The 21,207-nt window shown below is 38.4% G+C and overlaps 3 protein-coding genes across 5 annotated transcripts; 2 read left to right on the top strand and 1 right to left on the bottom strand.

Moving 5' to 3' along the window:
• Nucleotides 1-2,352: 2,352 nt before the first annotated feature.
• On the bottom strand, nucleotides 2,353-4,953 carry LOC103988054 (probable protein phosphatase 2C 74). 2 transcript variants are annotated; one of them, XM_009406560.3, is made up of 5 exons: nucleotides 4,266-4,953; nucleotides 3,655-3,828; nucleotides 3,233-3,403; nucleotides 2,967-3,146; nucleotides 2,353-2,864 (listed from the first exon to the last, which is right to left on the bottom strand). In XM_009406560.3, the coding sequence occupies exons 1-5, from the start codon at nucleotides 4,809-4,811 to the stop codon at nucleotides 2,706-2,708; spliced, it is 1,230 nt and encodes a 409-aa protein (XP_009404835.2). In that variant the 5' UTR covers nucleotides 4,812-4,953; the 3' UTR covers nucleotides 2,353-2,705. The 2 variants fall into 2 exon arrangements, with proteins under 2 accessions (XP_009404835.2, XP_065043677.1); XM_065187605.1 differs by lacking the exon at nucleotides 3,655-3,828.
• Nucleotides 4,954-11,963: 7,010 nt separating this feature from the next.
• LOC135584117 (probable serine/threonine-protein kinase At1g54610) lies at nucleotides 11,964-18,236 on the top strand. 2 transcript variants are annotated; one of them, XM_065187601.1, is made up of 8 exons: nucleotides 11,964-13,238; nucleotides 14,345-14,629; nucleotides 14,737-15,054; nucleotides 15,577-15,804; nucleotides 16,239-16,336; nucleotides 16,447-16,549; nucleotides 17,122-17,556; nucleotides 17,878-18,236. In XM_065187601.1, exons 1-8 carry the CDS (start codon nucleotides 12,747-12,749, stop codon nucleotides 18,025-18,027), a joined length of 2,109 nt encoding a protein of 702 aa, XP_065043673.1. In that variant the 5' UTR covers nucleotides 11,964-12,746; the 3' UTR covers nucleotides 18,028-18,236. The 2 variants fall into 2 exon arrangements, with proteins under 2 accessions (XP_065043673.1, XP_065043672.1); XM_065187600.1 differs by having other exon boundaries at nucleotides 17,119-17,556.
• Nucleotides 18,237-20,036: 1,800 nt separating this feature from the next.
• On the top strand, nucleotides 20,037-21,064 carry LOC103988462 (glucuronoxylan 4-O-methyltransferase 1-like). Its single transcript, XM_009406988.3, has one exon. The coding sequence runs from the start codon at nucleotides 20,119-20,121 to the stop codon at nucleotides 20,911-20,913; it is 795 nt and encodes a 264-aa protein (XP_009405263.2). The 5' UTR covers nucleotides 20,037-20,118; the 3' UTR covers nucleotides 20,914-21,064.
• Nucleotides 21,065-21,207: the final 143 nt, after the last annotated feature.

The raw sequence follows: 21,207 nt of genomic DNA, 5'->3' as shown, positions 1-21,207 counted from the left end.
AAGTGAATATTTTTTTCCTAACTTCGGTGTTTGTGTTTGTTTGGTAATCATAATACAACTATAAAATCGTACGTGGAATCAATAAGCTAAACGACTTGGGAAGGAGGGACGAATTAAAGGACCGGATATACTATGATGGTTGTGCCAAAGTTACTCCCTGACAGTGGAGAATCAGATTCCTCTGTGCCAAGAAGGAAGCTGTTCCACAATCCTAAGAGCATTGGCACATTCTTGGCATCCTCCTTCCCACCTCTACTTCAAGCATCGGCTTAGATTCTTCGGAAGGATCTCCTCTGATATTTGTAAGCTATTGTGACGATATCAACATCACTACACTTCTCTTTTGTCCAACTATGATGCCTCTGAATATTTTTCTATAAATAATAAAAAATCAAGACAAGCGTAGATTTTCTCAAAGATGTTTCTCTTAAGCTCACGCGCACACATACACACACAAATATATATACATATATAATAAAAAATAATTTTATTTTATTATCATATATTCAAAATTAATTTACTAATATTTTTTAGCTTAGCTGAATCCACAACCATAAACTGTAGCTGTTCGATTGTTCAAATTCCAGAACACAATATTTGTGTTATCATGCATGACACTCCTATTTCTTCTAGACTATAATGTATTTTTATAATAATTAAGAGAATTATTCTTACCAAAATTATCTTTAAAAAATCATAATTAAAAAATATTAATTAATAATTATAATCAAAATTATAGCATATTTTTAACTAATTAAATAAGATAATATAATATAATAATATATACTCATCAACGTAAGGGATGACGTCGGTAGTCCAAGGGGTGACGTCCATATCACGCATTTCATGGAAAGAAGGAACTAAGGTGGTGAATGTCGAGTACTGTTTTACAAAAGCAGCCCGCATGGTGTGCGGTTGACACTATCCGACGGGGATTTCGGCTGCGTATAGCACAGCTTATTACTCTTGGGAACTCGAGCCTGCTTCCTTCTCCACGGGAGTCCTGCAGAAAGAACCCGTAGGAAGAGGATTAGTAGTTGCTAATGTATCAATCCAGTCGACAAAAGAAATCAGATAAAATAATTTAAAGATGGGATTTATGAGATACAAACTACGTTCTTACGTGAGGAGATAAATCTTTTAATAAAAATTTTGAATTTATGCCGAAGAATTTGAAGCTTTGAAGTTTTTATCTTATTTGTTTTCTAGGCTTCAGTTGATATTGATACTGATATAATTCGGAGAAATAAGAACTCATCTATTATTTGTTGTAGTAGGGAGAGAGCTCTTATATCTTTCTGTATATTTTTATTCATTTGATCTTTAGTAATATTAGGATTCTGTAGATTATATTCAGCAAAATTATTTTCTATTAAATTTCATAATCCTTATCAAATAGATAAGGTTTTTGTTTTAATGGTCCAAAACTGATAATTTCACCAAAGAAGTTGATAAGAAGTATTTACTCTAATGACTGTCATATTTAATTTTTTTAGATTTATTGATTTTTTTCCTTAATCGACGTACTTTTGTTAGTCTTCTTCAAACCAGTACTTGTTAATTTTTTTTTGTAGAACTTTAACGAAAAGAAAGAAGATAAGTAAAGGTGCAAAGAATAATGCTTTCCATTCATTCAAGAACATCTATTAAGAGTCTGACATCTGTGCAGTGCAGTGCAGTGGTGACTGGTGAAGACCAAACCTACGTTTTCTGCAGAGCCGTCAGTTCGGCCGGAGTTTGCTCGCGAAATCAAGGCCTGATCCGGCGGGAGCTTATCGGACGACTGGCCCTGGAAGAAGAGAAGCGACTTGGACAGTGCGTCGTGGTCGTCGAGATCGCCGGAATCTAACGCGATGACAATGGCAAGAGCCACGATCTTCTTCTCCACCTCCATCTTTGCTCTGCTATGGTGGTGTGCTTGGGGATGGTAATCTGCTCTTTAGGAGTTAGACATGGGAGGAGGTGGGTGAGGCAGTAATTTGCATGTGAGGGTCAGCTATTGTAGGGCAGGAAAAGCTAAAAAGAAAGTTGAGAGAAAGGAGAAGAAGAAGAGGTCCTAGTTGCTGGGTTATTATCCATGGAGTGACCAAATGTGGAGAGTCGTTTGAAGTTCTCGAAGCCGATGGATCGATGAGCATAAAAATAACGAGAAAATTCGATTCATAAAAATCTTAAGCAATCAAACAATAAGATGGTTGAGTCATCATTCTCGTCGCCTACGTTGTCGATAAATCAAACTGTGAGTTTCCTGCAAGTTAGCTGAGATTGACTTTGGGGAGACGAGAGGAGATGACAGAAATATAAGGGATAGAGCTTCGAGTCTCTACAAGTCCTCCAACTCACAATAACACAAGAATAAATTCATATCACTCATATATTAATATTCATTCTTTTTAAAAATTTTAAATCTTTAATTTAAATCTTCAATTAAAACTGAATTCACTATGCTCACAAGAACTTGACATTGCTAGAAATCGAGACGAAAAATGTGTGTATTTACAGGTATTGGCTCTCTCTACCACTTTCTTCTTCTTCTTCTCCTCTATCCATCATCTTCCTCCGCCTGAAGATTAATTGGCCTCCATCGAGCATGGCATCTTGATCTCAGTATTTACGAAGATGCGATGCGTTCTTTGGAGTGAGCGTATCGCCGATCATATGCTGCATGTCATTTGTTACCTCAAGATTGAATCCATGAGGAAGTTTCACGACCCACGCAGCTGTATAAATTTCTGGAGGTCTATCACCATGACTGTAATGTCATCTCGGTTGCCCCTCCCGCAGGAGACCTCTATGAGGTCTCTGCATGACTTCATGGCGTTGCTTTGCCTCGAGACGACATCAACTGCCTCCTGGTTTCCGACCTAATGGAATGGTACCCCGATGAGTTAAAGAGTTGCACCACTGAAAGTTTAGGTGGTAAATGTGAATTATGAGTGCAGCAAAAACGTAGCGGACATATTTACCTTATCCCACAATCCATCTGAGCCCAGTATTAAGAACTCACAGTCTGGAGTTAGCTGGAGACTCTTTGTTTCGGGCTCAGAAATGATCCATTCCTTCATGTTCAGGTCGCCAATTGCTCTTGACACAGCTAGAGAGTCGTTCACCCTCCATATTCCATTGCGACATGTCACGTAGCCCCCCTGTGTGGAGTTCAGAATATTGTAAGCTCATTAAGCTACAAGATCAAGAACCTGATTTGGGAGAGAGATACAAGAGAAGAACTTACAGAGTTCTCAATGCGATTGCGCTCATCTTCTCTACCAGCACGGTGGTCATCAGTAAGAGCATCTGCTACTCCCTTCCTGCTCATAACCACCCTGCAGTCGCCCACATTAGCCACATGTAGTTCTCCATCTCTTAGCAACACAGTGGCCGCACATGCTCCACTGCGAACACCCTACAAACGAAAGGAAACATTCATCGTCAACTATGTAAGTTTTGGTAACGGGTGTCATTAGACAGCTCTAATATTGTGAGCATACAATGCCATAAAATTTAACATCATGAAAGGATTTAATTTCTTTGTTGTTATATTGATTTGATACTGATCATTGATGGTCGACGCAACAAAGGAGGTATTGTCGATAATGAATTCAAATTAAAAGAGAGGCAAGTTTGAATGCTTCAAAGCAGTTGGGAGCTACACACCTGACTTAGGAAGTCTCTGTCCGTGGTCAGATAGCCTGCTTTTATTGCCATTTCTGCTTGGTTTTCTTTCTTTTCTGGCTCATCTAGAGCTGCGACAATGTTCTTCCCAAGCTTCTCAGAGACAAAGTCCACGGCTGCACGGCCCCCATGCCCATCAAACACTCCAAAAAAGGCCTGCAGATGAGTAAAACCAGAGGCTTAACATGAAGAACGTGTCAAATTAGTGCAACAAATAACATGCAAGAGAAGGACATGGACAATTTGGAGCTTCTATTTCACAAGAGAAAGCGAGCATGTCTTTGGTCTTTCTGCCACTTGTAAATGTTGTGTATGTATCAGTCTAATCCATTAGATTTCCATCAACATTATCAGATCAGCAAAGACAAAGACATTGTGAGAATTTCTCTGTTTATATGATTCCTATATCATAAAAAAGCCAATTGTTTCTCTAGCAAGTAACCTGAAGCCTTTCTTTCATAGGACATAAGGTATCATAGATGACAAAGGATCTTGTAGTTCATATGACAATCAACAAGATTCAAAATTCTCTTAAAGGATATATATATATATATATATATATATATATATATATATATTCATTTATATATTACCTGTTTGGAGTCTCCATGGATGTTGGGTATAACCGCATAGCCATCTTCCATCATATGCCTTTGTCCTTTCCTGCTGACCACACAGTACTCACCACCCTCGACTGCCAATTCCCTTTCGACACCATCCTCCTCCTTATCCGCAACACCAAAAGCTGCATCAGCTGAAGGCTTTGGTATGGCAATCCTCGCCGGTCTTCTTCTCATCCTTGGCATCTTCTTCTCCGCAACTTCTACCATCGAGTGACCGGATTTTTCCTCACACTCCACGCTCTCTTGCTTCGGAAGGGACGAAACCTGTTCGACGAAAGTCCCTGCCGGTTTGCTTCCTCCGGGAACCACATCCTCCACGGGGCGCGCCCTGAGGTCGGAGGACTCCTTGGACCTCTTGTTGGCCACGGCGGCCAGCTCGGCGGGCCGCTTCCACGACGAATGGGGGGCGGGGGATGCCCGGCCGGGAGCCATGACGAGAAAGTACTTCCTAACCGCCAGCCTCAGGTACGCAAGAGAACACAACAAGGAACATAGGAACTCAGCCAGATCAACCATTGTTGCTTGCTTCCTCTCCCTCTGCTCCTCGATATGGGATTTTGCTTGTGGATTGGGCGAGCAGACTTTCTATTCCAAGGTCTGGCTTTCTATTCTTATGGCTACTGCGCTCTGGGTTTAGAGAATGGGAGGGATGGAGGGAGAAGGAACGCATCTAACTATATATGTGTGGTGAGAGAGGAGGAAGGGAGGAAGAGTCGTCTTGCTGATATGATTGGGCGATGATGTTTGACCCGTCAACGGGGCGATATCCTTAAAGCCGAGGGTTTGGTTCTGCTGTGAACAGTTTGCTTCGACAGGAAGCGGAGGAAGGCTTCGAGGCAAAGGAAGTGGTCCGGGAGAAGGCAACGGAACCGGTCGCACGAGGGAATTGACAGGATCGGTCCTTCGAGTCCGGCCGGCATCCCGGAGAAAAAGCAAAATGAAATGACTAAATATTTTTGGACGATTTTTCACATTTTTAGTATTTCGTCATTTTATTTTATTTTCTTAAATAATATTTTTAATTTAAAAATATTCCAATTAAATTTATTATAGTGTTTTAATCTGATATTATTTTTTTTATCATCATTAAGAAAAACACTACACAGCCTATTTGAAAATAATATCATCTAAATAAAAATTAAAAATTAATTTATTGTAATATTTTGACCATCTTAATGAGATCAGTATAAATCCTACTCAAAAACAAAATATGGTATATGATCTAGACTCATATCTCAATCAAACTATTTATAAACATAAAAAAATAAGAGTAATGATAATCAAATAGACACAATATAATATCACTTATAATAATTTTTTTAAAATAAAATTTATAATATTTTTAGTACATCAAATAAACATTATAAATATTATTGAAATTATTATAAACGACTCAAATGAAAATACTTGAAAATTGATAATGAAAATTATTTCGAGAGGTATTTTAAAAGAGAGATATTTTTGAGAAATAATTAAAATATGAATAATTTTTTTTAAAAATCGTCTAATATTTTTTAATGGACAAGATTTATTCTATTAAAGATATGTGAAACATAAATAAATATCCCATAAGTTTATTAGGTTTAATCGATCCGAACAGGCTGCGTTATTAGACCACTTCCGCTTCCCATTGCGGCCATGACCTGCTTCTAGAGCGGCAGTTCTGTGTCATACCCGACTGCGGCGGGAGAACGTTTCCACCGAAAAGACGAGGAATCGGCTGATCGCCGGCCGACTTCGGTGCATGCCGACATGGAGGAGGATCCGTATGACCGTTGACCCGAGCCGGCCCACCGACGGGCCCCGCGTCGGCGACTCGGTCGACGCCGTGTTCTCTGTCGTTCGTGGTGGGGCCGGGAGCCGTACGAGAGTCGGTGGCGCTCAATCAATTCTTTCTTTGTGTTTTCTTCTGGTCAGAAAAATGTTGAAAATTAAATATGGAATGTACGAAGATTTTTCCTAATCAATATGTGGTGGGATAATTCTTGATGGGGACGAATTAGATAGAGGTAGCCAAGTCTTGCCCGAACTCATCCACGGAAGAGGTCTGGAAATAAGAATTAGCTGTTGAATCATATTGACCGACCCCTTCCGGCTATTGCATTGCCGGTATTCCTTAACTAAAGAGATAAGACGAGAAACATCCTCCTCTCCTTGGGATGTTGCATTGCCGGTATTCCTTAACTAAAGAGATAAGACGAGAATCTCATAAATTTTGTCAACAATTATCAATATGATATAAAAAAATCGAGATACAAACTGTCGTAAGCAAATTGTACATGACAAGCTTGAATTATAGGAAAAAGATAGGATATTTTGTTCAACAAGGTAATAGTCAACATAAGTAAGAGGTTTAATGTTCGTTAACCTGGCCGTGCATGAGGATGAACTAAGATCGGTCCAATGCAGGAGTTGCAAAACCAGTGTCCATGATGCATGGTTTCGAAAACCGATGGCAACCTCTTAGTGTAGTATCCTGGACTATACAAGAACACATGAACAACATCACAGATCAGTTCTTTCTAGCTTCACGAGATCAGTTCTTTCAAGCATAGTTCCCTTAGTTTTTACACATCAATGACTCCGAGAACCTTCGATACTTCAAGGGGATAACTACATGGAGAAATAGAAATATATAGGGTTAAGGTGCATTTTAACTCATGTAATTTTAGTTATAGACCTCTTAAGTTTTTATGATTTATTCGTGTCTAAAATAATTTTTATATTTAAAAAAACGTAACATATAAATCTCTACCATTAAGTTTGAGTTAACTGTTAGAGTCCAACATATTGATTCACAATAATCATTAATATAATGATATATATAATTAATTTTAAAAAATATTAAGATCTATTTTAGTCTTGTGGTTTTGGTCATGGATCTCTTAAGCCGTTTATTCGTGTCTAAAATAATCCTTATATTTTTTAAAAAACATAACATATAAGCCCCTCCCATTAAGCCTGAGTTAACAAATATTAGAGTTTACTTATATTATATGCTGATTCATAATAAATTATTAATATAATAATACATATAATTTAAGTTTTAAAAAAAACTAAGACCTCCGTTAATGACGAGAGGAGGCGTCATTATGAAAATGACCACCACCACCACCACAGAGCCATTGTTGCTTAGCAGGGCATCGTACACACACAATCTCTCCCGTGCTAATGACGTGCTCAAGAGCTTCTGGTTCTGTATCAAGTAGATGTGCGTCAATCAATTCGACGCTAGGCATGCAGTGATCTCCTGATCTCTCTTCTTCCTCTTGAATGTCTTTGTCCCCATCACCTCCCACTTCTTTCTCTCCTACGCCCCCAATCATCGTGCCTACGACATAGTGGATGTAGGCTCTCCCTTACTATGTCGTAGGCTCTCCCTTACTATGTCGTAGGCTCTCCCTTATTTATACCTTGGGCCTTTCATACCTTTGTCTCTCTGTCTTCGTCCGTTGTTATGGTTTTCGTAGCTTCCTCTTTCTCGACAAACTGATCGAGGAGAGCGAGCGAGTGCAGGAGGGTTATATAGACTAACTCAACCACTCCTACTTGCTTTTTGTTTTTGTGATGTCGTATTCAGGGAGGTGGCTTACAAGGTAAAATTTAAGAGGTTCATGACCAAATTGACATTAGTTAAAATGGACTTTAATCCAAATATATAATTAGCTTCGTACATACAAGATTGCATCACTATAAATCTCAAAGCACAATCATTGCTTAAAATCACAGTCTAGAATTGAACGTGAAACTTCTACGGTCGATTCGACCTAATAGCACAGTTCGAATACAAGATGTGGTTTTTTCCTCACACTAATTACATTTAAACTAAATTACAATGTAAGATATGAGGAGACTTTTGACAATTTGTTGGGTACCAAAACGTGTAGTGATGTTAGAATATTATTCACATCATTTTAGTCAATAGCAATCATAGTAATAAAGTAAAATTATAACAAAAAATAATAACTATTCTCTTTTGATGTTATAACCCAAATTGATAAAGGAGATTTATTATTGTATCGAAGATGGGATCAAATGGATGGGTGACACATGCTTGATCTTAAGGCATCACGACACATTTCATCTTAGATAACGTCTTATCGGACTGAGATGAACTCCAGAGGTGAATTTATATAGTGATATTGATTAGAATATTCGAGATCTATTTTGGTAAGTTCATAATTAAAGCTTTCTTTTCTAAAACAAAATAACGTGGTAATAATAACGTTTCGTCATATAACGTTAAGATATCGGTTTCGATTTGAACTGTAACGTGTGTGGAACCCGCAATCGTTAACTGATGGGGCCAAGTGATTGGTGGAGTAAGTTCGTGAGATTCTCATCGGACGGCTAGAATTTATTATGATGATACTACGCGAGGAGTATCTTCTCACCGTCTTTCTACAGCGCCCAACCGCCTGAGCTACATGACGGGTTCTCTTTTCGCCGCCATCGGTGGGGGAGTTCGTGGCTCGAAATGTTGAGCCCCACCACTGTACTCCGTTTCAGGCCCAATTGGAATCCTAATCCCGGCAAAACTCTATCTAGGTTTTCGGAAGAGGGGCTCCGGAGATCCTCCACCGTACCTCCGATTGGGTTCGAGGATTTCGCCAGCCTTGGCGAGCGTTCCGATTGTCCGAGCTGCTGCGGCTGCGCATTCCACCAAGGATGCTGCTACAGAAATCTCTACGCCGCCTATACAGTATATATGGTTTTCAGCTTATGGTGAATGCGCTTCTTCTGGAAATTGCTTGAAATGCTTTCTCATCCTTTTAAGGCATCTATTTATGCTCGTAAATTGGCAAATTTGAAATCGCATTTTGACATATCTATGTTCTGAAGTATGTTGTGGTCAATTGAATCTTGCATATCAGATTGTCTTATGCATTCTTTTCTACTGCTTCAGCAAGTCCCTTTTAAGATATCTGTACATTCTGTTTTTCCCCTTTCCTTTTTAACAGTTGTCTGTAGCAGCTATTCATATTTGCTTCTTGATAACTACAGTGTGATGATTTTGTTGTAGTTGCTTCATTTCATCTAATCAAACAGAGCTGACAAATCTATGTAACTAGCAGTTGTTTACAGGACCCTATTTGTATCTGATTGTTATAAATTTTTTTTTCCTGAGATATCCACTGAACTGTCCCTTATAATTTTAAATATTTCTTGATTCAAATTATATTATATTTCAACAAATTGCTGGAATGTGCATCAGAGATATTTACATGCTTATATGTATTATAGGATGGTCTTTGATCTGAACATTGCTAAATTATAATTATGGACTGACAATCCCATATATAAGTCCAGAATTTGAATATCTGATTTTTGTAACCACACAGTCATGCACCATTGTTCAACATTTTCTGGTTATACTTTGTTGTGTATTCTGAACTATGTGCATTGTTAATTGAATTATGCTACAGTGAAGTGTTGGCTTTGGCAATCAGAGTATCTGACTTGCATTATATAAAAAAGTTCTTAGGCAGTGTTTTAGCCTTTGTCATCAATCATCTTCGTCTTCAAAGTTTTTCATGAACCAGGAAAAAAAAATAGATATTTGATTCCAGTTTTTGCCAGTTAGCTGTGATATACAATCTTTAATTTAAGGCCTTTTCAAATCAGAATTACATTCCAAAATTACACCGCCATGGTTGGGCAAGGGCAGAGAAAGTTTCTTTGTGAATATCAAGATCCTTGCTTGTGATAGTTCCATTTTACATATTGCCTGAAACTTAAGCCATGGTGGTTAATCATATTTTCTTAGTATAGATTGATCTATTTAACCTAGAGAAAAAAAAATGTGAAAGTTTCTCTTACAGGTTACTTCTTAATAAAATTATGTTCCAAATGTTGCTAATTTGCAGAGATCATCATCAGCACTCATCATTTCAATTTCTTAAGATATGGTCACCAAACATTTCAATTTCTTATGACATGGTCCTCTATTTTTAACCTTGAACAAGTTATCCTCTCTATCATCATGCAAGCGATCATCCAGGAAATAATTAGGATGCTGAAGCAAAATTTGAGGCTTGCTGAGTGGTTGTAATAAAAGTCTCTCTTTCACCTGGCAATGCAAGAATATTTTTGTACCCCATTATGTTTTATATGTTCATGATTCCGGAAACATATTTCATTAAACATAATGTACAGTCATGTTTCTTGAACTCCTGAAGTGCAACAAGCTTGAATGGTGAATCTTTACAACACAACAGTTCAGCATCACAATTACCTCCTTCCAGAGCTGCTCGCAGGCCACTACACGAACAAAGGGTTGCTTCACACCAGCATCTTCCAATGAATCTACCCAACCTTGGCCATTAGATGAAAATTCTGTACTCCATTTCAAAAGCACAAAAGCAGCATGGTTGATCGAAATTGTGGATTTCTGCATTATATGACACAGTTACTTCGCTGAGGATTCAAGCTTATGCTGCTGCAAACAGTGTCGATCCTTCGCGCATCAGAGTTGCTGCATCCATCTTCATGAATTCCGACCTGGCTTCATGAACTGTAGGGAGTTTATTTGTTTTCTAATTCTATAAAACTTAATTTTGTTACCAGCAAAATATAATTCTTCAGTTCCCAGTCTTTTTTATGGTTTCTTCTCACATTATTGGTTGAACTCTGTATCTATTTCCCAGCAAATTTTCTGAGAGGATGCTGCTGATCAAAGCAATCCCAGTAGATACTGCGAACATAATGCCAGCGACCATGATGGCACAAGGTATGAGTTTATAATGCTTTCAGTGTTAATTTTGCATAGATAGAGTACTAGAATCGTAGAGAACAACCTAAATCAATGACAATAAGAACAACTCTTATTTTAGCCTGGCTTAAAAAAGAGAGATTTAGAGAACAAATCAAAGACAAGACTTACCCTTGTTATTCCAATTTGTGTATTTGATTGCCACTTCCTGATCCAAAGTGGAATTCCTCCCAAGAATCTAAATACTAATAAATTTACACTGAGAAAGCTACGAGCATCAGTTTGGAAAAAAAAAAGAATAGTCTTTATATTTTTCCCACATTATAGAAATATTCAATGTCGACATATGTTTTTATCGTAATAGATAGAAAGGTTGACATTATGTGCAATAAGCATTGTTCAAACTATTGGCAACGTCTCGAGGCATGTCTTCAGACGTGGCGCCTACTCTCATAACATTTGATTTAAGAGTAATTGAAGTAAAATAAACGAATAAGAACATGATCATAAAAGCCAAGTGAGAGATTGGGCATCTTCCAAAATTTCTATACGCATTAAATGCGTTTTAAAAAATTAAAACATTAGAATTAAACATTAATTTTAAATTTCAAACCATTTGAAGAAGTAAGAACAAAACATGTCAAAAAAATTTAATTCAACTTCATAGACTAAGTTGTTCTTGGAATATTTAGGGATATTTAATTCGAGACATTGAAAAGTGATTTGCCTCCACTATTTCGTCTCACATTTTTTCTCAACGGTAATATGGAGGAATTATTGAACAGCCTACGTGTACATCACATCACGGCATAATTTAGATGTTTCATGTTTTTGGGGACCCACAAAGATGAGTTCCTCTTGTGGAGGGTAATCTTTGTAGGAGGCAATAATGGTATAAATATGTATATATGTATTTATATATAGGGAAACACATTACTAGTTGGCGCGCACTCTCGATCGGGTCATATCAACGTCGTGCTCCCCTCGCGCACGCGCGCGCGCGCGCTGACAGAATGCAAGCTGTGGGAAGCGAGAGAAATCCATAGGCTTGGCGAGAGTTTAGAGCGACGTGGATCCGACTGCAGCTTTGATTCCTTTTCTCTCTTCTTTGATCCCTTTTCTTTAGATCAAACAAAGAAGTATTTGATTTTTTTGATGCTGGGTTGTGTGGTCGTTTCTGATCGTCTTCTCCGCCCTTCCCTCGGTTCTATCACGGGAAGATGAAGAAGGGGGCACCTATGGTGCGGAAAGCTTCGCCGTAATACAGATAATGGGGAATGATCTGGCGATCGCTGCTTCAGCCAGTTCCTCCCGTGATTCCCGCGTCAAGGTGGGATCTTGATCCGGTTTCAACGATCCCCGCGGCTTCTTTCTCCTAGGGTTCACGGGCTTGTTATGTTCCTGTTATCTCTAGAGGGGGCAGCTTTTTCGGATTTTGTGTTTGGATTTGATGGCATGATAGCTTGACTTCCAAGTCCATGAGAGAATTTCCGGTTTGAAGATAATTTCATCATGTTTGATTCTAGTATAGTTTTAGTAGATGGCATTGATCCATTCCTGGAGGTTTCGGAAGGATTGTGTTTGTTCGCTTCGAATGTGAGGATTGCCAATTCAAGATTGTAACTACATCCTTATAAGAGTTGGAAGGCAGTTGGCAGCTTTAGTTCCAGAAATGAATGCATCTTATTGTGGACTGATACATTTGGAAATAAGGTAGAGGGCATCCTGTCTTTCTGGTAATGGGCTGCATTTGTTCCAAAGATATCGACTTGGAAGAGGGTGCGGCGATTCATCGGAGCAAGTCCTTGAGTCGATTAGCTACCCTTACGAAGAAGGATGAGGTGGTGGCTGCCATTATCGATGTCGCGATTAACGGAAGCCAATGTGGTACTTCAAGATTTGCATCTAAGATACAGGACAATGCAACCACCACCCTGTCTCTATCACTGGATCAAGGGGAGAAGAAGGTTGCCGCTGTTGCTGACTGGACTAGGAAAGTTCAGGCGCATCAGAGACAGGCTACTGCAGATGTTGGAGCACATAGAGAAGGTTCTGAGGCTATTGGTGTCTCAAGTAATATACAAGAAAACTTAAGAATTGTAGATGTGCCCAGTGGGTCTGCAAGAGAGCATGTTGCAGCAGGCTGGCCTTCTTGGCTCGTGTCTGTGGCAGGGGAAGCAGTAAAGGGGTGGTTGCCAAGGAGAGCAAATTCATTTAAGAAATTAGACAAGGTTAGAGTTCTAATTTGTACCTATCTCATTTAAATGATTCACCTCTTCTAGACTTGTAATATGATCTGATGACCACAAGTTGAGATGGAGACAGGTTCCATATAGACTATGATATTCTATGAGCAGCATTTTAACATTTAGTCTAGTCTTATCATGCTGAAGACTTCCTTGAAGCCGGACTTCTTGATTCTTCTTATCGTAATGCCAGTAGATCATGATTCTGATTACTTGTTGTATCACCCAAGCCTAAAACCACATGGGCCACGCCTCCAAAAAAGGGGACACACAAATTGGGAGTAGGTTGTAATTCACGTAGTATTGAAAGTTTACTCCACAGGCATCGTAGGACTAATCGGATTGGGGTATTACATTTCTTATTTTTTTCTTTTCCCTCTAGGGTGCCACTATATCATGGTTAGTATCATAAACAAGAGCACAGCAATCTCCTTATGAAGAGTGGAGCATTGAAGTCATTCTGATTGCACAAGATTTAGTAAATCAAGTGAAATTAAATAAATAAGATAAACAAAAAGATGTATTAATATATTACTCTGTTGCAATTACTGTAATGAGATATCTAAATCCTCAACGCTAACCAGGATGCCTAAAATTCCATGTGTTTAATTTTTCTTCTCTGTTTTGTTTGTAAACGAATGTGGATATTTGTCCTGATGGCCAACATCTGTTTAGAAATGTATGGCTAGAACCAAGAAATATTTGTCCTCATGGCAAACATAACTATGATGATACTTAAGTGAGTTTACTGATTCTAAAACTGACAAGAAAACTGTATTCACAAAAATTAAGATTCCAGCTAACTTTGGTAAGAACCTCTGATCAAAATACTTTTGTCAGAATCATCTGTACCTCTAATTAAGATATTTCTCAAATATATCAGTTTTCTGCACAATTTTGTAGACATGGATTACCAGTCGAATGTCATCCTTTTTAACATTATTTTGATTCATTTATCAATTCATGTAGATATATTTTAGAGGGAACATAATATGAGTTTTATGGGAATATAAGAACATAATATGAGAAATATTCCATCTTCAGTAATGACACAACTTATTTGATCTTTTATTAAATTCATTTCATTTCAGATTGGACAAGGAACTTATAGTAATGTTTACAGAGCCCGTGATCTTGAAACTGGCAAAATTGTTGCACTAAAAAAAGTGCGATTTTTTAATATGGATCCTGAAAGCGTCCGATTTATGGCTAGGGAAATTCATATTTTGCGTAAACTTGATCACCCGAATGTTATAAAGCTTGAAGGTATAGTTACATCACGGATGTCTTGCAACTTGTACCTTGTGTTTGAGTACCTGGAGCATGATCTTGCTGGACTTGCAGCAAGGCCTGGTATCAAGTTCAGTGAACCACAGGTATGCTCTCATGATTTTGACAACTGATGTTATAGCTAAAAACCTTTATTCTACTTCTTCATTTCCTGGAACATGTATTTTTATGACCATCATTCTGTCAATTCCAGATTAAGTGTTATATGAGACAACTACTCGAAGGCCTTGCCCACTGCCATAGTCATTGGATTCTGCATCGAGATATCAAGGGTTCAAATCTATTAATTGATGATAATGGGATACTCAGAATAGCAGATTTTGGCCTTGCAACATTCTTCCGTCCTGACCAGAAACAGCAGTTAACGAGTCGTGTGGTAACCTTGTGGTATAGGCCTCCTGAGCTTTTGCTTGGTGCCACAGAGTATGGTGCTGCTGTTGATTTGTGGAGCACTGGTTGCATCCTTGCAGAACTACTTGCTGGGAAACCAATTATGCCTGGAAGAACTGAGGTTTGTCATTTTCTGTGTTTGCTTAATTTTCAGTTAGAACAGATGATAGTAAATACATGGAAGTTCCATAACAAATGAATTATTTAAATAAATTATGCAAAATTTTACTAGATGTGGAATGTTTTACATAGCTTGAATGCTTGAAAGTTTTTGTGTTTTTTTAACTAAACTGTTAGACATAAGACCTTATGCAACTACTTTGTCCGCTGACAATGTTAACTGGATTTATATTGATGCAACAGAAGCATTATTAATCTTAAAGAAAGTAATCAGAAATTCTGCAAAGTATAAAGCTTGGGTTACGGATATGGCTGAAGTGAAATTTGAAGTCCTGCTTTTGTTTTGTGGAAAACTCGATTTCCTTTTCCAAAATGCAGGCTAATTTTCTCCTTTTTTTTTTTGAAAGCTGGTTTTCTCTATCCTATCGTGTTTCTCTTTTATATTGCATTGGTAATTGTTGTTCTTTTGGTAATTAATTTGTTGTCTAAAGACTCTAAACTATTGGTGGTAATCCATTTTTAGGTGGAACAGCTGCACAAGATTTTCAAGCTCTGTGGTTCCCCATCAGATGAGTACTGGAGGAAGTCCAAGCTGCCACATGCAACCGTTTTCAAACCTCAGCATCAATATAGGCGTTGTGTTGCTGAGACCTTTAAGGATTTTCCACCTTCAGCTTTAGCGCTTTTGGATTCTCTACTTTCTATAGAGCCAGCCAAAAGGGGAACTGCCATCTCAGCCCTCGGGAGTGAGGTGAGTTGTCACACCTTATTTCTGGTAACTGGAATATGTAGCTTAAAGCTTTGAAGCATAATGATATTCTTCTTTTATCTGCTTTTATGCACAGAATTCCTCAAATCAGTATCTTGTCATGTAGACTTGTTTGACTATCACACTAGCTTAAGGTGATCTGCTTATTTAATATCTATTGCTTACTCTAAATATGTCTCATGCTGTAATTTTAGGCTGACCAGTTGAGGATTTTAGAATTTGTGACTGTGCATGGGTGTTTCTTTGTTCTGTGTTGTGCTCTAGATGACGCCTGACTGATGTAAAACACCTTTGATGTGATGATGATTTAGTAAATTTGAACTAGAATATGGTTTCTTTATTTACTGCAACCTTTTCCAGGCTTATATACTATGTTTCTCCTTTCCATCTGATAATTTTGTGACCATATATTTCAGTTCTTCTTAACAAAGCCATTTGCCTGTGACCCTTCAATTTTGCCTAAATATCCGCCGAGCAAGGAGTATGATGCTAAGCTTGCAGCTGAGGCAAGGAGGTATTTGTTCACGTACACCGCCCCAGATACTTGTGCAAAAATGTGAGGAATTGGCTACAGTTTTTGTTGATTGCTGACACATTCACTTTGTGCATTGTGAAACTCTGCAGGCAAAGAGCAGAAGTTGCCCATGGACGTGGATCTGAATGTGTCAGGTTGGGAAGAAGAGAGTCCAAAGGAATGCCAGTGCTGGATGACAACGTGGAACAGAAGGTACCTTTTATGCCCTATTCACAATGTGGTTCTAAAATTCTTTCAATGTGAAGCATAAAGGAATACAAATGATATAAATATATAACTGCTGCACCTTTAGTTAGTACATAACACCACCAATATGTTAAAGCATTGTCATGAAGCAGCGCTTTTTGTTAGTTTGCTTCTGGAAAGAATAAACCGAAGTGCTATTTGAATTTGGGAGCAACTCGTTGAATGAATGTCAAGAAGTTTTGTGATGAATATGTTATTTTAAGAAAAGAAATTTATGATCTATCAGGACAGTATAAAAGAGATATTATGATGAAATTTAATGTCTCTTGTATTGGGAATTTAACACACAATTAAATAGAAAAACACTCAGAATTAGCTGCTTCATGTATAAGCACTTAAGAAAGCTAATGCTTCTTTGATTCTAGAGAACTGGTTAAGGTGGCACAATCTGCTTGCCATGGTGGATCTCAATTATTTGCCAGATTATGCAGTCATGCAGTTTTGGACTCTCGTCCATTTCCCCTCGGGTTTAAAATCAACAATTTTCTCTTGTTCTTCATGTTATTGTTGGGCAGAAGTGGCGTGCACAGGCAAATCCCAAAAGCATCAGTGAAAAGTATGATCCGCAAGATGACAGTGTGTCTGGGTTCCCGATCGAACCTCCTGGAGGAACATCACAAAATGGATTCTTCCAATCGGGTGTACACCCTAACACATTTGGATCCTCGCGGTCTAAGAAAGTGTATCATGAAGAGCTCCGGCCAGTTCCCAGCCGTACATACAGTTCGTTGAGGGTGCCAAACGACCCTCAGTTGAAGACACAGAGGTCATACAGGCCTCAGTCAGGGGTTGCGGACTTTGCTGACATCTCAGGTTCATTTGCAGCAAGAAGCACTGCAACCTCCACATACAATCGTCTTGATGTGGCTAAGCCCTCCGAAAAGCATGCTCTTGATAGGCCTTCCTCGTCCCAAAAGAAAGAGGCAACAATTGGAAGAAAGGATTCGACATCAGTAAGTTCTGATCCCATACATTTTCTATCACCCCATGACGTTTACATTATAATTACATCTCGATCTTTAACATCAAATGTGCTGAGACCAAAACTTGACAGTAAGTAGGAAAATTGAAGTATGATGCTTAATATAACGGCAGATTGTTGCAACCAAACTCTGCCTTTCTCATTCTAGTGAATTTTATAGATATTATGTAATGACATCTCCCCATCTCCTTTTTTTTTTTTTCTGAAGAAAAACTATAAGTTTTTCGTTCTTTGTTTCCCTGAACAAAGTAAATATAGTATTGATCAATTTTTTGCATCATTTGACATATAGGGTTATGGTATGAGAATTAAACGGATACATTACTCGGGTCCATTGATGCCCCCGGGGGGAAACATCGAAGACATGTTCAAAGAACATGAGAGGCAGATTCAAGAGGCGGTCCGCAAAGCACGCCTCGATAAAATCAAGAATAAGAAGTAATTTTGAGGCAGATCTAAGACATGCGCCTTCTTTATACAAGTGATAATGTTGTAGATTTAGATAATGTTTTTTATGTTGTACATGAAACAAAAGTATTTTGGTTAATCAGAGTAGCTTTCAAACGCATAAGTGAGGAAGATGATGTGAAACATTACTTTGTGGCACATCCCAAGTGATCAATTGATTGCAATGTTCTTATGATTATTAGATATCCAACATATTATCAATCATCTCATTAGTTGATAAATAAAAATAGTTGTAATGTACCCATGTGTTAATTTTTGGTTGTCCAAGATGCAAGTTGGTTCAGAACCAATCGTGGCCTACTTTTGCATTTGTATTAGTATGATCTCGTTTGATGACTAGTTTCTCTAAATCTAGAGGTATTAAATCTTGTAAAATTACGTTCTGTTAATCGCATGACTTTGAAGTATCGAGTATATGTCGATCACATGACATTAAGGTGTCGGTTGCATGTCGGGCATATGGTGCTGAAATATTGTCGGAGTGATAATGAGATATCAATTATGTGATACTGAAGTAACAGTCGTGTCTTCATTCCCATATCAAAATGATTAATCTACCATACTTCTTTTGAATGTATAAAAACTAGGGATTACCGAAGCACTACGGGTTGTAGAGATGTGCCATGATACTGCGAGGCATAAATTGGAAAACCAATTATTCCTTTTCAAAAAAGAACCAGATATTAAATAGATGCAGAAACGAATGTAGTCTGATGAACTAAGATGCTGAAAAGAAATAACTGAGCATTTTGAAATAGTTTGATGTGAAATTAATCCTCTTTATCTGTTGTTGGAATCTCTTGTTCATATATATGATTCGATGATTCATTTTATTATTAAATATATTATCATATGATATGCTCCATTCGTAAATCTTTATTACTTTCATATCATATTGTGATTCGATTCGATGGGAGGATGTTTTAAGATCAGAGAATTAATCATTGGACGTCAATTTTTTATTAGATATTTATTTAGGTAGTTAAATTATTTTTAATTAGATTAAAGTTAGGAGATTGTTATTGATAATTTTATTTACTATTGGTGACACCTTACTTCATACAATTAACTAACTAAATAAATAAATTATAATTTCCTAAATATAACTTCTCAATTATCAATCATACTCTTATTCCCCGCAACCCCTCAATTACCATTACTTCATACAACTCATGAACACTTTGGAACCCGAGTTTAGTCCGACAATAAATTAAAAAAAAAAAAGGAGGAGGAGGAATTAGAAGAGTTTGTTGGAATTAAATGATAAGTTAAAAATATTTACATGCATTTATATAGAGATATTTTAGAAATATTAAAAGTTTTTCACATGATATCTTTTAAAAAAAACTCATATTTTGGATATTCCCCAAAAGATACCCCTCTGCTTTTTTTTTTCAAACAATATCCCTAATTTAAAAATATCCCTTCAATTTTCTTTTACCAATTTTTTTTACTCATTTTATTATGAGTTTTGAACTATTACAATATTTTCATTTAGCTCGTTTAGAGTGTTTTTCAATAATGTTTATAGTAGTCTATTAATATATTAAAAATACTATAAGTGATATTATATCGTGTCATTTTAGTTGTCATTACTCATAAATCATTATAAAATAAGATATATCGATTGAGAAATACTCATAATATGAGTATTTCTTAAAAAAAATCATCTTTTTAAAGTAAGATTTTAAATAGAAAAAAAAGAATTACAGATACAAATCTAATTATCGAGGAAGGTGCCATGAATTTTAGGGAAGATTGTATCGGGGCGTTGCATGCAGGAATCTAAAATCTATCGGTAAAAGAAGGCCTTCTAATTATGAAAAGCAATTGGCCATTAACGTATGCTCATAATCGCATGCATCCACAAAGATCGATTTGTTGTCATGTATACCTTTGGAATCAATCAATCGGTGCCATCGGTGTTCGGTCTCCATCAATCCCCCCCCCCCCCCCCCCCCCCCCCCGCCCCCGTCACTGCTCATTGCCGCATCTTGAACGATCAGTAGAATCATGCAGCAATTCTCTTCTTCCTCTCTCCTCTGATCCTTCACGCACGTACGTCATGAGGGTCAAGTTACGTCTCCTCCTCGTGCTCGTCCTCCTCCTCCTCCTCCTCTACGTACTGATCTCATGGACCTCGATTTCCCCTGTTCCTGCAATCACATCGCTGACCTCGCTGTCAGATTCGTGCACCAAGATCCCACCCTCTCTAGCGACCGCTATCGTGCACTACGCCACCTCCAACACCACCCCGCAGCAGACCCTCGAGGAGATCTCCGTCACCGCCAGAGTGCTACGGGAGAAGTCGCCGTGCAATTTCCTGGTCTTCGGCCTCGGCCACGACAGCCCCATGTGGAGCGCGCTCAACCACGGCGGCCGCACCGTCTTCCTCGAGGAGGACGGCTCGTGGATCCGGACCGTCCGCGGGCGGTTCCCGGCGCTGGAGGCGTACCACATGACGTACCGCACCAAGGTGAGCCAAGCGGAGGGTCTCTTGGCATCGGGGCTGAATTCGACGGACTGCGCGGTCTGGAACGCCAAGTGCCCGCTGGCACTGACGGAGCTGCCGGCCGTGTTCTACGAGGTGGAGTGGGACTTGATCATGGTGGACGCGCCGACCGGTTACCAAGCGGACGCTCCGGGGCGGATGGGGGCGATATACACGGCAGGGATGGCGGCGAGGGGGAGGAGTGCGGGGGAGACCGACGTGTTCGTGCACGATGTGGATAGGGTTCTGGAGGACAAGTTCTCCACGGCCTTCCTCTGTGAAGGATACCTGCGGGAGCAGGTGGGGAGGCTGAGGCACTTCACCATTCCCAGCGGTCGGACTACTCCGGCCGTCGCATTCTGTCCCTGAGAAGCTTTCGAGTCCGATCTCATCTGTACGACCTATCTTATCACATAAAATAATATTTTTTTCTCTATTTTATGATCAAATTTGTTGTAGAATTTAGATTTTTTGTATGAGAATTATGTCAATCTTGGATTTCTGCGTTGTTAAACGAATCAAATCAACTTCCTGATTTTAATTTCTTTCATCTCCTTTGAAAAGACAATTCTCTCTGTGTTTACTTCCCTGCACAGGTTTGCACGTTTATATATATATATATATATATATATATATATATATATATATATATATATATAATTT

This window comes from Musa acuminata, chromosome BXJ1-6 (genome assembly GCF_036884655.1).
Source record: "Musa acuminata AAA Group cultivar baxijiao chromosome BXJ1-6, Cavendish_Baxijiao_AAA, whole genome shotgun sequence".
Classification (NCBI taxonomy): Eukaryota; Viridiplantae; Streptophyta; class Magnoliopsida; order Zingiberales; family Musaceae; genus Musa; species Musa acuminata.
The sequence above is the reverse complement of the archived record's forward strand: the minus strand, read 5'-3'. Positions and strand labels throughout refer to the sequence as shown.